General features: G+C 42.5%; 1 protein-coding gene across 1 annotated transcript in view; it reads right to left on the bottom strand.

Moving 5' to 3' along the window:
• The window catches only part of CMTR1 (cap methyltransferase 1), a 28,729-nt gene that overhangs the window by 5,333 nt on the left and 9,817 nt on the right, over positions 1 to 13,579 (bottom strand). The window contains exons 7-21 of the mRNA XM_085055094.1: positions 12,533 to 12,627; positions 12,356 to 12,428; positions 11,960 to 12,158; positions 9,374 to 9,492; positions 9,019 to 9,115; positions 7,677 to 7,809; positions 6,295 to 6,474; positions 5,825 to 5,881; positions 4,817 to 4,874; positions 4,076 to 4,144; positions 3,759 to 3,890; positions 3,155 to 3,277; positions 2,361 to 2,452; positions 1,670 to 1,738; positions 218 to 265 (exon numbers count right to left, since the gene is read on the bottom strand). Coding sequence (XP_084911220.1) covers positions 218 to 265; positions 1,670 to 1,738; positions 2,361 to 2,452; positions 3,155 to 3,277; positions 3,759 to 3,890; positions 4,076 to 4,144; positions 4,817 to 4,874; positions 5,825 to 5,881; positions 6,295 to 6,474; positions 7,677 to 7,809; positions 9,019 to 9,115; positions 9,374 to 9,492; positions 11,960 to 12,158; positions 12,356 to 12,428; positions 12,533 to 12,627 — 1,544 coding nt within the window. The remainder of the gene's footprint in view (positions 1 to 217; positions 266 to 1,669; positions 1,739 to 2,360; positions 2,453 to 3,154; positions 3,278 to 3,758; positions 3,891 to 4,075; positions 4,145 to 4,816; positions 4,875 to 5,824; positions 5,882 to 6,294; positions 6,475 to 7,676; positions 7,810 to 9,018; positions 9,116 to 9,373; positions 9,493 to 11,959; positions 12,159 to 12,355; positions 12,429 to 12,532; positions 12,628 to 13,579) is intronic.

A 13,579-nucleotide genomic window follows, 5' to 3' on the forward strand; every position in this document is an offset into this window, starting at 1 on the left:
TATGAAGTGCATTGGCCACATCTATGGCATTAGAATGCAGCAGAGTGATGCTCTGAGTCAGCAGCATCTCAGGAGCAGCAGCCACCAGATGAACAAACTCTAATAGCTCTTTCTCCATGACTCCTCTAGCACAGATCAGAACATCCCTCCCATTCCTGTGCACCTGTGACTGATAACCTTAGTGGGCCCTGACATTTTATTTGCACCAGTTGCTTACCTCACAAAAATCTTGTCCATTTCTTCCAATCTGTATACTTCCTTCACTCTGGGAGAAAAGACAAAAGCATTATTTCAGAAAAGTTTAAACTGTGCTTTTATTTCTGCCCAGCTACAGGGAGCAGCCAAATGGTTGATTTTATACAGCATGAGGTAGTCAGGCATGACTGAGGTTCACCCTTCTCCTCTATCTTAGGCTTCAGTTCCTAGTTTTCCTGGCTTGAGAAAATCTGACACCTGCACGCTCATGGCTGGATTGGTGTAAGTAGCAGACAAGCATCCTTGCTGCTAAGGAAGCTGTGCATTTTTTCCTGCATTATAGGTTGACTATACAGAAAAGTAAAAACAGTGAAAGTCAGGTGCTTTTGTTTTCCCATCAGATAAATTGACCAAGGCTGGTCCCAGGCAGGTTCTGGCCTCAGCATGCTGGCCTCACAGTAAAATTAAACAACCTGATCTTCACTAATATTATCCTCAGAGATGCCACAAACTTGTTAGTTATCCTGAGGTAAAAAGAGTTTTTTTCTTTTTTAATCAGTAAAGATTACTTTGAGTCATCATTCTATCATTACATCAAACTGGTTTTGTTGTTCTGAGACACAAGAAAACAATCAGTAAGTTTAAAAAGCACTGCCTCTGATTGGATACCTCAACCACTCATTTCCCCGCATCCTGCTACAAGCATCAGGCTTCAAAGAGCACAGCAGCAACATTTTAACACCTTTCCGAAAGAGCAGCAGAGGACCACTCTACAATCCATCTCCCCAGCTCTCCTTCTGACTTCAGCCTTCCCCAGCATCTTGGGCTCCTCCAGTTATTGCAACTGTTTGTCATTAGGCTGAAATTCCACTCATTATCTTTCATTAAGCCATCAAGAACATTATCTTTCCCTTCCTCCATAATATTTCTGCACTTCTGGTTTCTGAATGAGGAACTGTTTTGTCCACAGTACATATCTGATGCCCTCACAGTAGTGCTCTCATGCTCTGCTGCAGTAGAATTAATGAAATGGAAAGCCAGGAGACAACCAAAGCTGAAGCCCTTTGTCAGGAACTTTCCTGGGGGTTATAACTAAAGCCTTGTCCTCATCGATGCTGCTCAGTACTGCATTTACTAACAGTCAGCACTGCTGTACTGCTGTTGACCCTTCAGGGCAGACAAGGGCATAGAATTCCTTGCAATGATTAAGCTCACTGGGTGACAGACCTACAATCACACATATCTGAAATCAACACCAGCCAATCCACCTATGACAAAAATGTGACGGTTTGACATGTGAAAGAAGGGCACAACTTCTCCACTAACAATATTTACCTTAAATATCTAAAAAGCTTTTAGCCTCTTTTCAAAGAACATAACTATGAATTTCAGCCTGAATGGGTAATTCCCCTTCAGCTCCTGCAATGCACTGACACCAAAGCACGCCAGGCTGAGGGAAGGAGGTGTCACTCACCGGATGGGGTTCATATCTGGCCGGCTGGGTTTAGAAACAGCTTTGACAAACTTCTCCGCCAGCCGAATCCTGAATGAACATGGAAAGAGAACCCAGCAATTTAAGGAGGTCTTTGGCACAGCAGGTAGGTAACAGTTTCAGCAGATTGACAGCAGATTAACTGATTGACACCTCAGTACATGCAGACTGCCTCCACTGCTAGCCAAATGGGTCTAGCAAGACTTCTTTTCACCCCACCCTTCAGTGCCCAGTGATACCACCTATTATCCATTAGGAATGAGTCTCCATAGCTTACTCCATAAACCCACATGCTGATTTTTATATTTATCAGGACTAGCAGAGACTTCCTATCTCTGAGGAAGGAAAGCAAAGAGCTTGTTCCTTCTCCCTCAGCCAGTTATCAGCTATGGTCATTTATATTCCCAGAATGGTCAGTTTACCCCAGCTGTGCCTAGCTCACCCCACCCTAAGAAAGAAGCTAGACCTGCCCTCATACATAGTGAAGATACAACTGGAGAAGTCTATATGTACTTCACTTCAGAGCAGCTTCATTCACAATTCATCTTCATAGCAGTGTTTCAGCTGAATGCACTTGTCTCCCTGTGCTCAGCATTCTGCTTTTTGTCTAAACACTGTTTCCCAGTCACTCCTACTCATTTACAAGAAAAAAGCTTCTCCAGATCCTACATACCTCTGGTTGAAATGCTGTGTTCGAACATCATTGCCGTTCAGCACCAAGACATCAAGGATGTGGATGGCACTGATTTTTCGCTGGGCTTTCCCCTAAGGAGGGCAATACAGAGATTTATTATTCAAACCCTTGATATTTCAGCTTTGATTTATAGCCTGTTTTTTTGACAGGACATCTCTTCCAGAAAGAAGGCACCTTTCCAGATATTAGAAGCACACAAATTTCCTGCTGCCCATTATACAGTAACACACTATCCTCCAAGAACTGGTGTATCTCAAATACCAGGTTCTGTCTATGGACGGAGAGAGGGTGGGACCACAGCTGCCATCACCAGCTATCTGTGCCTTGTCAGGTACCACAAAGCCCAGTGCACTACAGTATCCTCATCTGAAGTGCAAAAGGACAGGGAAACTCCCAGGCAGCTGGGATTTTTCACCTTACACTGTGAATATATCACAAGGATTTTCTCCCCACAGCATGCAATCACTACTGAGCAGTTATGTACCCAAAGAGCCACAGACACGTGAAGTCATGGTGGCAATGTCATCTACGGCTGCACACAGAATAGCAACACATCAGGTCCAAAATACTTTTAAAACAATGTTAAAAGCTCATATCTCTAGCACCGGACAGAAAGAAAGAACTTAATCCAAAATAATTACTCTAAAGACCATTTACAAAGAAAACTTGGACCTGCACAGATGGAACATTTACCCTGCAGTATCTTACAGAGATTAGGTGAAACCGCCCTTTTTATTTGCAGCAGCTTGCTAAGGGAAAGAGAAGGCTCCTACCTCTCCTTTCAGCTCATGAACAATCTCCACAGAGAGAAGAGTATCTCGTGGCAGCTCCGTTTTCAAATCCAGCTTTGTCCAGCGATCTGACTGGCGACCACCCCAGGTGTAGATCTGTGATTTCTGCACATAAAGACAGAGTCAGATTCAGCCAAGGCTTTCTGAGGGCAGGGGTGGAGGAGAGACCTCTAACTGCAGAGCAATCCTCAGAGAATCTTTTTGTCCTAGGCTGTCACAGGCAGTATCTTTGTCATAAGTTTTAAGGAAGAACCTTAACCTCCACAGCAAAGGAACAAAAACACCTATTCTAATCTGCCAGTGACTTTTCACACCCACACAAAGAACCAGAAATAGAACACCTTTAAAAGGACAGTGAAGATAATTAGAGACAGTAGCAGGAGTGTAGGTCTCTGTGTAGGCTGAGATTACAAAAAACAGGGTTAATAAGTGTGAAAAGCAGTGACATCAGGAGAAAGAAACATAAATAACTAGCAGTCTCAGGAACTGCTGAGCAGGATTCTTTTAGGCCTTTAAGGACAGGAAAGGATGGGGTGAAACTGCAAGGCAGAATCAGCAAAACTCCCACACTGTTCTTAGCACTTACCCCTAACCCCAAGAGGAACTTCTGCTCACTTCCAGACACCATACACCGGTAATCTAACACTTGGCGAATTTTCTCCAGTGTGGTGGAATTCAGAGGAGTGGGTTTGTAACTGAAGGTATCAATGTCTGTGCCCTAAAGAGCAAAGTATGGAAAAGGCAAGGTAGACACAATATATCAACAGGCAGGTAAACACAACTTCTACATGAAACAATAACCCAGGACAAGCTTCTTCATCCCTTAATTGCAATGGGAAAAAAAGTATGAAAGGGACTCTAGGCAAGGACATTTGTATGAAAGGACTCTAGGCAAGGTCTCACCTGGATCAGCTCAAAGAACTTGGACTTGGGATCTGAAGATGAAGGAGCAACACGAGCCTGATCAGGAATCTGAAAACAAATCCAAACAATTGATACTGAGTGTTATTCTTTGGCACATTCAAAGGAACATTTCTGGTTCAATATAAGAAAGAACATCCTGCCCTGAAACTCCTACTTTTGGGATTCCAGATGAAGAACAAATGTCATGTGACAAATAAAACATCTCACATGTTTTGCAAATTTAATGAAGCATACCACATCTCACAGAAACCAACAGGCAACTCCAGAAAGATTTAGTCTAAACCTTTTGATTTCATGCATGTTTTGATGAAATACACTTTCACTTACATTTTACACTTTTCATCAAAGACACACAGTAAGCCTGTGAAACTGACTGCCATATCTATGGCCACACTGCAGTCAAAAGCTCAGGAAACAGAAACTGCAGACTCATAGAACAAGACCTTTTAGAGAGCTCTGCTGCTTGGGATCTAGGTGCCGAGTTGTCTCTGTGTATAATGAAATACTCTGAACTGCAAAGAAGCCAGCTCAGTTAAGCCATACAAAATAAATCAGGGACATTCTGTTTGATTACATAAACAGGTTGAAATGGTCTCTGACTTTCCCATAAAACAAGGTGTTAAAACGCTGTCTAGAAAGTCCTAGCTGCCCTGCAGCTCCACTCTTGTTTCACTACAGCAAAGACACTTTCACAATCTCCCTGCTTGGCACCTTACTTACCCCCCATAGCTGGAGACACTCCTTTCGGATTTCAGCCTGCCGTGGTTCAATCAGTGTTCTAAAGAAAGACACCAGACAGTCAAGATGGTGAAACCTCCTTGATTTTACAAAACTATATATTCCAGCCCTATAAAATTTAGATCTTTCAGCATCTGGCTTGGCAACAACAAACATGAACTGCTCAACAATAGGTTGTACAGAAGAGGATGCTGCCCTCCCTTCTCACCCTCCAGTCCCCATGTTTAGCTTTGCTTCATGGTCTGCACTACTGACTAGCAGCTATCACCCTGTTCCACGAAAGTATGCCTGGGCATAAATATTTTCAAAAAGTTATATATTAATACAAACTTATGCTCATTTTCAAGAGCTGGGTACACAGCCCTAATTAAGAGTAACAGTGAAGACCTGCTGAAGGCCATACAAAGAATGTCAATGTTAGGATGAACTCTAAGACAATTCCTAACTACCAAACTCACTGAGCTTTCCACCATGTATTATCTCTGAATAACACCTGAACAGAAAAGTCATGGCACGGAAACATTGCAATGGCTTTAGTTTTATGCAAGAAATTAACATAAAGCTTTAGGTAATTCTAGGTCTGTAACTTAGGTGCTTTGAATTGTCCCCAGAAAAATGAAGAGCTATGAACTACACTCAACTTGGATGGTTGCTCTTGAATTGAACATACCAGCTGCAAGTTACTTTTCTGCTTACGTTCTTGCTAAGAAGCAAGCTTCCTTAACCAGAAATCATGCAATGCATGGAAGCCTTCTCAACAAGGATGATAATAGGCCATTAATTTTCAGGACTCATCCAGCCACCCATTCATCTCTGCAAATAACTCAGGCAGAGACACAAACTGAGCTACCTAAAAGCACTTCTACCTTTCCTGGCTCCAAGGGCCAAGACAAGTACCAGCTTAAATCAAGAACATATTAAAAAAGGGCAAAGCAATTCATTAATAGTAGGTAATTCAGTCCCCACCAAAAGCCAGAGGAATATACTCACGTGTCTTGAACAAAGGCACGAATTTTGGCTAGTGCCTTTATCTGAACTTTGCAGTGGCTAAAAGAGAAGAAAAGTTTTAGTCAGGGAGCAAAATAATTACCACCAAGATTGTTCTACTGTTCCAAACAAGAAAGAGTGCTGGGACAAGAGGGGGAAGCCAGTCTGATTCACAGGGAAGTGAGGGATCTTAGCCAACATGATTTAAACTGACAGGAAAATCACTGGAACAAATTAGGCAGTGCTTTGCTTTCTTTTCTACACAGAACTCAGAGGCCAAACAGTCACTAACAGTAATACAGCATTTCTGTCTGCACAGAGTCCCCCTGCTCTGCTCAGCCTCCCAGGGAACAAAAGCAGAAGAGTGTAGCAGCATCTACAAATACCTCCATGAGTGCAGGAAGTTACACCTGAAAGCCATGCTAAATTAATCTGCCTACAGCCAGCAGCCCTCATCACCCACAGGCACTCACTTTTCATTGGATTGGACAATGTAATTGTAGAAATCCTGGTTGTCTTTGATCACATTCAGTGGGACAACAAGATTCACATCCACGTCAGAATTGCGCAGCTGGTTGAGTCTGATGTTCACTGTGAAGAGGTAATCTCGCACATCATCAATCCCTGACTTCAGACCTTTGCATACCACATACCTGCAGAGCAAGGCAGAGAGATCAGGTGGGTTCAGGCCTTTCACACAACCAACCTTTCTGCCACACTCCTATTATGAGGACAGTTTCTCAAATCCCAGGAGCTCTTTCCTCCTGGATATCCCTAAGATGCAATCTCACCTATCACTAAGTCATCATGCATTTTCTATGCTCTGGAAAGATGGGGAAATGCAACCCTATGCAAACCCCCCATAGGTGTCCCTCAAGCAGTAAATCAATTCTGCTTAACTTGGCAGGTACAATGAAAACACATATAATATCACAGAATCATAGAATGGTTTGAGTTGGAAGGGATATTAAAGACCATCCAGTTCTACCCCCCTGCCCTGGACATGGACACCTTCCACTAAGCCAGGTTTCTCAGAGCCCCATCCAACCTGGCCTTGAACCTCCAGGCTTGGGACATCCACAATTTCCAAGGGCAACCTGTTCCAGTGTCTCACCATCCTCACTATAAAGAGCTTCATTCTAATATCTAACCTAAACCTACTCTCTTTTAGTGTGAATCCATTCCCTCTTCTCTTGTCACTACACGTCCTTGACAGAAGTCCCTCCCCATCTCTCTTGTAGGCTCCCTTCAAATACTGGAAGGCCCCAATTAGGTCACCCCTAAGCCTTCTCTTTTCCAGGCTGAGCAATCCCAATTCTCTCAGCTTTTCCTCATAGGTAAGGTGCTCTATCCTTCTAATCATGTTGGCGTTCCTCCTCTGGACTATCTCCAACAGATCCAAGTCCTTCCTGTGCTAGGGGTCCCAGAACTGGATGCAGCACTCCAGGTGGGGTATCACCAGAGCAGAGTGGAGGGGCACAATCCCCTCCCTCATCCTGCTGCCCAACTACTTTGGATGCAGCCCGGGATACAACTGGCTTTCTGGGCTGTGAGCACACAATGCCAGTTCATGTCCAGCATTTCATATATCCTCTGGCTTCACTGAAACCATACTTATTTCATGCAATACAGGATTTGTTATATATCCATTTCTACAGCTTCCTTCCCATAACGGCAATTTGGCAAATATCATCTTTACGTTGTCCATAATTTGCTAAACATCTGAAATGATCCCTCCTCCAAGACAGCTGCTAATTGAGGCAGGTCACAAAGCTTCCACTAGGCTCACCCAATCCCTCTATCACTATTTAGAGAATGGTTTTCTTTAGCAGATGTTCATGCTCAAGCATCTCACCTCTCTGAGTTAGCAGGGCGGCTTGTTACAGGCTTAAAGATGCAAATTCTCTCAAAGCAGCAATACAGCAGATAAACAAGTCCCACACTGAATGGAGTAAACAGGTCAAAGGTTTTGCAGACAAAATGTCCTCCTGGAAAAAGAAAATAAAGTATGCCAATGCCAGCAGATTATAAAGAAACAAGGACATACCAAGCACCTCAATCATTCTGCAGAACTAGTAAGTGTTTCTGTACAATTAAACAGCATCTACAACACAGTTATGAACTGGGCCAGCGAGGCTTCATGAAACACCTTCCCTATGTCTCTGTAGCAAAGAGAGAAAAACACTACCTTGACCAGAATCTAATCTGTATGTAGGCTGTCTCACAAGCAAACCTTTTATCTACCCCCCATCCTTCTCTTCCAGGCCCAAACTGTGCCCTACGGCATGGCAGCATGCTATCCAAAGCCTCCAAGGAAGAGGAGCCCTGATATGTGCAACAAGGAGCCTCAGGCTAGAGAAGACTAGCAGATATTACCTAAAGAGAAAAACTTGCCATCTAGAGAGAAAAGATTCTGTGTTGCCCCTCTCCTTCAAACAAGTTTCCCAATTTCCCCAAGCAAAAACCAGGCATTTGTAGAGAACTATCATCTGCCCATGTAGGAAAGACTTACAGAAGGCTATCCCTTTAATTATATCACATTTGAGACTACTGCTAAGCAGATCATTGCCTCAGGTTCTTCTAAACATAGGGCACAAGATGAAAATTATCATTTTGTTACCATTTGTCTTCTATACCAGTGCCAAAGGCTAACTAAACTCAGTGGAAGAGAGGAGCCATCAAAATCAGACACAGCTGTAATGTCCATCATTTGGCAACAATGAGGTACAGCTAAGACAGGGTAAGGCATTTGTTCTGACCACACAGATGGCAGATTCAAAGGAGAAAAGCCTTTTGAAGTTAGAGGAAAAGAGAACTGGATAAAGACCACTTTCTGTTCCAATCAGCAGGAAGCTGGTCCAGCTAGTGCCATAAAGCTAAGACATACTGTCCAGTTATTATACTGCATGAACTTACCCCAAGACAGCTACATAACCCAACAAATTAAGTGCTTTAAATTAATGCACTTTAGCTCATGCTTTTAACTAAAAGCAAAACAGACATAGATTATCTTATCTTTCTGACTGGTTCTCTTAGTTTGTGGCAACCACCTCAGGATTTATGTGTACACATTCAGCTCTGTGCAACTGGGCCTCACAGCAGCACAGACTCCAAGGCATTGATAAAAATTGTACAGCAATATTCCCCAGTGCCACCCACACCTTAGAGAAGGAGGAAGATTAATGGACAAAACATACCTGTTCGGACAATGGACAGTGCTGTAAGGAACTGGCAAAGCATGAGTTGTTTGCTTAGGATTTCTTGCAGATTCTCCTGACCCTCCACTGAGAAACCCTGCAAAGCACATAGCATATGATTAGTATCTCCACAAATCTGTTGGTCAAAGAATTCTGAGGAAACAGATCATGGAATCATAACCATTTCTGTTTCTTTAATGCAAAAGAACTGACACCAGGAATTTTAATGGCAAGGTTTGCAGAATTTCACATTGTAGCTACAGACACATGTCAAATATCCTACTGTATGCAGACTGAGGTGTCAGTTTTGTCAGGTTTTTTTTTTTAGCGCAAGAAGAAAAAGAAATGGACCAACCCCATCAGCCATTAAGAAATGCACTCCTTTGTGATCAGTATTGTCCAAAACGAAATTCTGGAAAGCAGTAATGTTCTCTGATCGAGTGATGTCTCCATCTCCATCAATCCCACCCTCACCTAAGGAAAAAAAGGAGTCAATCAATAACATGTTTGCAAGTACAAACAAAAGATCAGTATGTGCAGACGATCTACTGGATTCAATCAACATTTAGTCCAGAATTACAAAGACCTTGATAGGTGAATAAACATTAATAAAGTCCCTTGTTCATCAGCAAAGATGCTTTTTCATTTAGGAAAATTACTCAGATTGTGTGGTCAGGATGAAACAAATCCATATAACAACCATGCTCAAATGATGAGTTGCACATTAGCCTCAGCAAAAGACAAATGAAGACCATATGACAATGTAATGCTCTCAACCAAGTAGGAATGGCACAAAGCTGAACCTACTGAAGAGGTAACACTCAACTTCACTGCAGAGTTCAGCTGTTAAAAACATGTTATTAGAAACAAGGCAAAATGCTTTATACTGTGCATTTGTAACCTTCTACTATGAATTCAAATTATTCCAAAGAAACATAATAGTCTATTTTCAAACACAATGTAATTTGGACTTTTAAAAAAGCAATCTCCAAAAAAAACTGTGAAAAAGTTTATAAAGGGAGTAGGGAAAAAGACATGGGGTTTGTGCACAAATACTCATACAGTTTTCCCACATGGCTCTTTTTAAAGACAGCAACATTACCCCCTAGCTGGTGTTTTAGAAAGCTGATCTAAGGTGTATTCTAGAGCTCACCAATTCCGCCTCTAGGAAGCCTGAACTTCTATTTGGAGTTAGTCCCTGTAAATCTTCTACAGCTACAGATTCTATTAGCTCAACTGGAGAACTAGAAAGCAGAAGAGATCAGGATGCATGATAGTGTTTTGATAACTAAATTCCTTACCAACCATCCTGTCAAGAAGTGAAGTGACACTGGAATTTACCATTCTTCACAACAGAAATATCATGGCAGGCTACTTCTTTCCCATCAGTAGAAGAGAGTCTGTACACCTCACTAGACTTTACACCATGACAGAAAGGGATCAATTAATCAAAATCATTGGGCTATTAATTTCTCCAGGTATCTCCTCCTCTCCATAATACCAGTTTGCAGTGAGCTGTGACGATCCAAACACTGCAACCACTGGAACAAAGTGTTTATCTGCCTTGCTGCCCTTGCCATGAACCTTCACTTTAACTAAGATCTAGTCCTTAAGTGCTGCTAACCATTCTCTAAGAGTTCACAGTCAGGTGTCAAGAGTGGCAGCCAACAGGTGTCAGAGTGGTGGAGAGAATAAAAAAAAACACACAAAAAAACAATGGAAAAGCAAACCTTCTTCTCTACAAGAAAATCACTTTGCAGTTTCTTTTATACAGTCTGAAATAAGAAGCACAAATACTAGCAATCCTTGGATTTCCCATCCTAATCATAAAGGTGAGGCAGATAGAGAGCTCATATATATCACCAAGATTAACAAGTTATCATGCATGAGATGAGATGCAGCAATTGGCTGTGTATACCTGTTTAGTCTGTCTCAAAGCAAGGTAAAACATGTTAACATAATAAACCTCCTTGGATTAAGCAGCTCATTTAGTCACAGTGATTCAGATAGAGCCTCTAGCCCAAATCTGTTTTATTTAGCTTTATTAAGAGCCCACAATCAATTATCAGAGCACAGCTAAAGAGGTCTGATATAGAAACATGCTGAAAAGTCAGGCAAATTATGTTTCTATCTCTGGCACTGCTAATACATCTCTGGGCAAAACTGGAGGCTGAAGCACCTCTCCCATGAGGATAGATTGAGAACACTGAGGCTGTTTAGCCTAGAAAGGGGAAGGCTCTAGGGAGTCTAGGCACCCTTCAGTACCTAAAGCAGGCTACAGGAAAGATGGGGAGGGACTTCTTATCAGGGACTATAGTGAACAGAACAGAATAATGGATAATGGCTTTAAACTGAAAGAGGCTATATTTAGATTAGACATTAGCAAGAAATTCTTCACTTAAGAGTGATGAATCAGTGGGACACACTGCCCAGAGAAGTTGTGGATGCCCAGTCTCTGTTCATGGCCAGCTTGGATGGGGCTTTGAGCAACCTGGTCTCATGGAAGGTGTCCCTATTCACAGCAGGGGGGTTGGAGCTAGATGATTTTTAAGGTCCCTTCCAACCCACACAATTCTATGATTCTGTGATAAGTCATCTCATTCACCATGTTTCAGGCTGAGATCAGTGATGTGAGAAAAACATTGCAAAGCAATCTTAAAGCACTTTATAATGTTCAGATGAGCAAAGTACTCAAATATCAATGACTACAGTGAAACACATTCCCAGGCCAGGCTGCTAATAAGTGCAAAAAAATGACTTGATATGCAAGCTCACCAATCTCAACCCTTTTCTCCAATGACAGCCTCCTTCCACCTTGCAAAAAATGGTACCCTAGGCTTCTCCCAGATGCCCCTGCTGGTATCAATACCAACTCTGCCCCTAATATAGAGGTTGCAGCATAAGCAAAAACATCAGGTAACATCATGGGTGCACTACATACCATAATAAGGTTCAAAGAGCTCACTGGAAGCAGAATAGAAGTCCTCCAGTTTAAAATCATTTGGTCCTTTCAAGGTCATGCCAAATCCTTTCGCATGCCACTTCCGCCTCCACAAGACATATTCAGAGAAGCCTCCAGGACCAGCACACACATCAGCAAAGTAGAGCAGCTCTGCATCATATTCCTTTATCAAAGGCACCTGTAAAAGGAAACTGAGGAAATTCTACTGACCCATAACAGCTCCCGTCAGTCAAACCACATACACCATAAACTACACTGCTCAGAGGAGTCTTTCAAGTACCTGTTTTCCCAGCTAGTATCCTAAGGATTCTCCTTTATTCCCACTTTCCACATTCTCTGAGAAAGCACTGCTGTTTAAAAGTTAGAGGCACTCACCCCTTGGTAGTCCTTAGGATTTGTAAACATGTAGTCAAAGACATGGTCCATATTTGCCATCTTCATTGCAGCCCTGTGAACACATGAACAGGGCCTTGTTAAGTTTCATCCTTGGCTCCCACAGCTGAAAATTGACATAAATGGGAAAGGGACTACACTACTAGACATTCTACAAACCTGTTCAGAAAGAAAGCTCCACGGATCATCTCATAGGGGTTAGACCTTGTTCGGGCTCGACGCATTTCTTCTCCATCCAGCTCATCAAATACACTCTGCACAAACAGAAACAAAACTCAGCTAGACCTAGCACAGGCTGGAGGGATAGGTAGGCATCAGAATTTCCTATATTCTTACTTCTCTCTCCCTAGACAGCAAACTCCGTGCAGGATTTGGTTCACCAATACAAAATGTTTTTCAGTTTCATAAAGATATTTGTTGTTCTTCCAAGCCACCTCAGCTCTTAATAAAATTTAATGACACTGACAAATTCTGTACTGATAGCTCCAGAGCCTGATAATCTGGTTAGCCACCTCAAAAGCAGTCCCAACCTAAGGTATTTCTCTCATATATATACACACATGCTCTACTGCAATATTCAAGGGCATGATAAAATCTAGGAGGGAAGACTGAACACACAAGAAAAGACGGGGAGCTCATTTCCTTATCTTATTCAGCCTTCAGCCTTTTCAGTCGGACTAAGGACGGGCTACTGTTTTTAATCGTCTCTGTGCTGGTCTTGGCTGGGGTAGAGTTAATTTGTTTCATAGTAGCTACTATGGAGATACATTTTGGATTTGTGATGGAAACAGTGTTGATAACGTGTTGGGCTTGATGTTTTTGTTATTTCCGTGTAGTGTTTGAACAGCATTAAAGCCTTTTCTGCTTCTCATACCACCCTGTCAGCAAGTAGGCAGGGAGTGCACTCCTGTGGAGTTTGGATAGGACATAGCTGGGACAGCTGACTCCTACCATCCAAAGAGAAATTGCATACCATGTCCCATCATGCTCAGTATATAAAGCTGGGGGAAGAAGGAGGAAGGGAGGGACATTCAGAGTTATGGCTTTTGCCTTCCCAAGTAACCCTTGCATGTGATGGAGCCCTGCTGTCCTGGAGATAGGTGGCTGAACACCTGCTTGCCCATGGGCAGCAGCAAATTAATTCCTTGTTTTGCTTTCCCTCCATTGAGTGGCTTCTGCTTTACTCACTAAATTGTCTTTATCTCA

The sequence above is a fragment of the Lichenostomus cassidix genome, chromosome 3 (assembly GCF_008360975.1).
Source record: "Lichenostomus cassidix isolate B80296 chromosome 3, HeHo_3.0, whole genome shotgun sequence".
In the NCBI taxonomy this organism is placed as follows: domain Eukaryota; kingdom Metazoa; phylum Chordata; class Aves; order Passeriformes; family Meliphagidae; genus Lichenostomus; species Lichenostomus cassidix.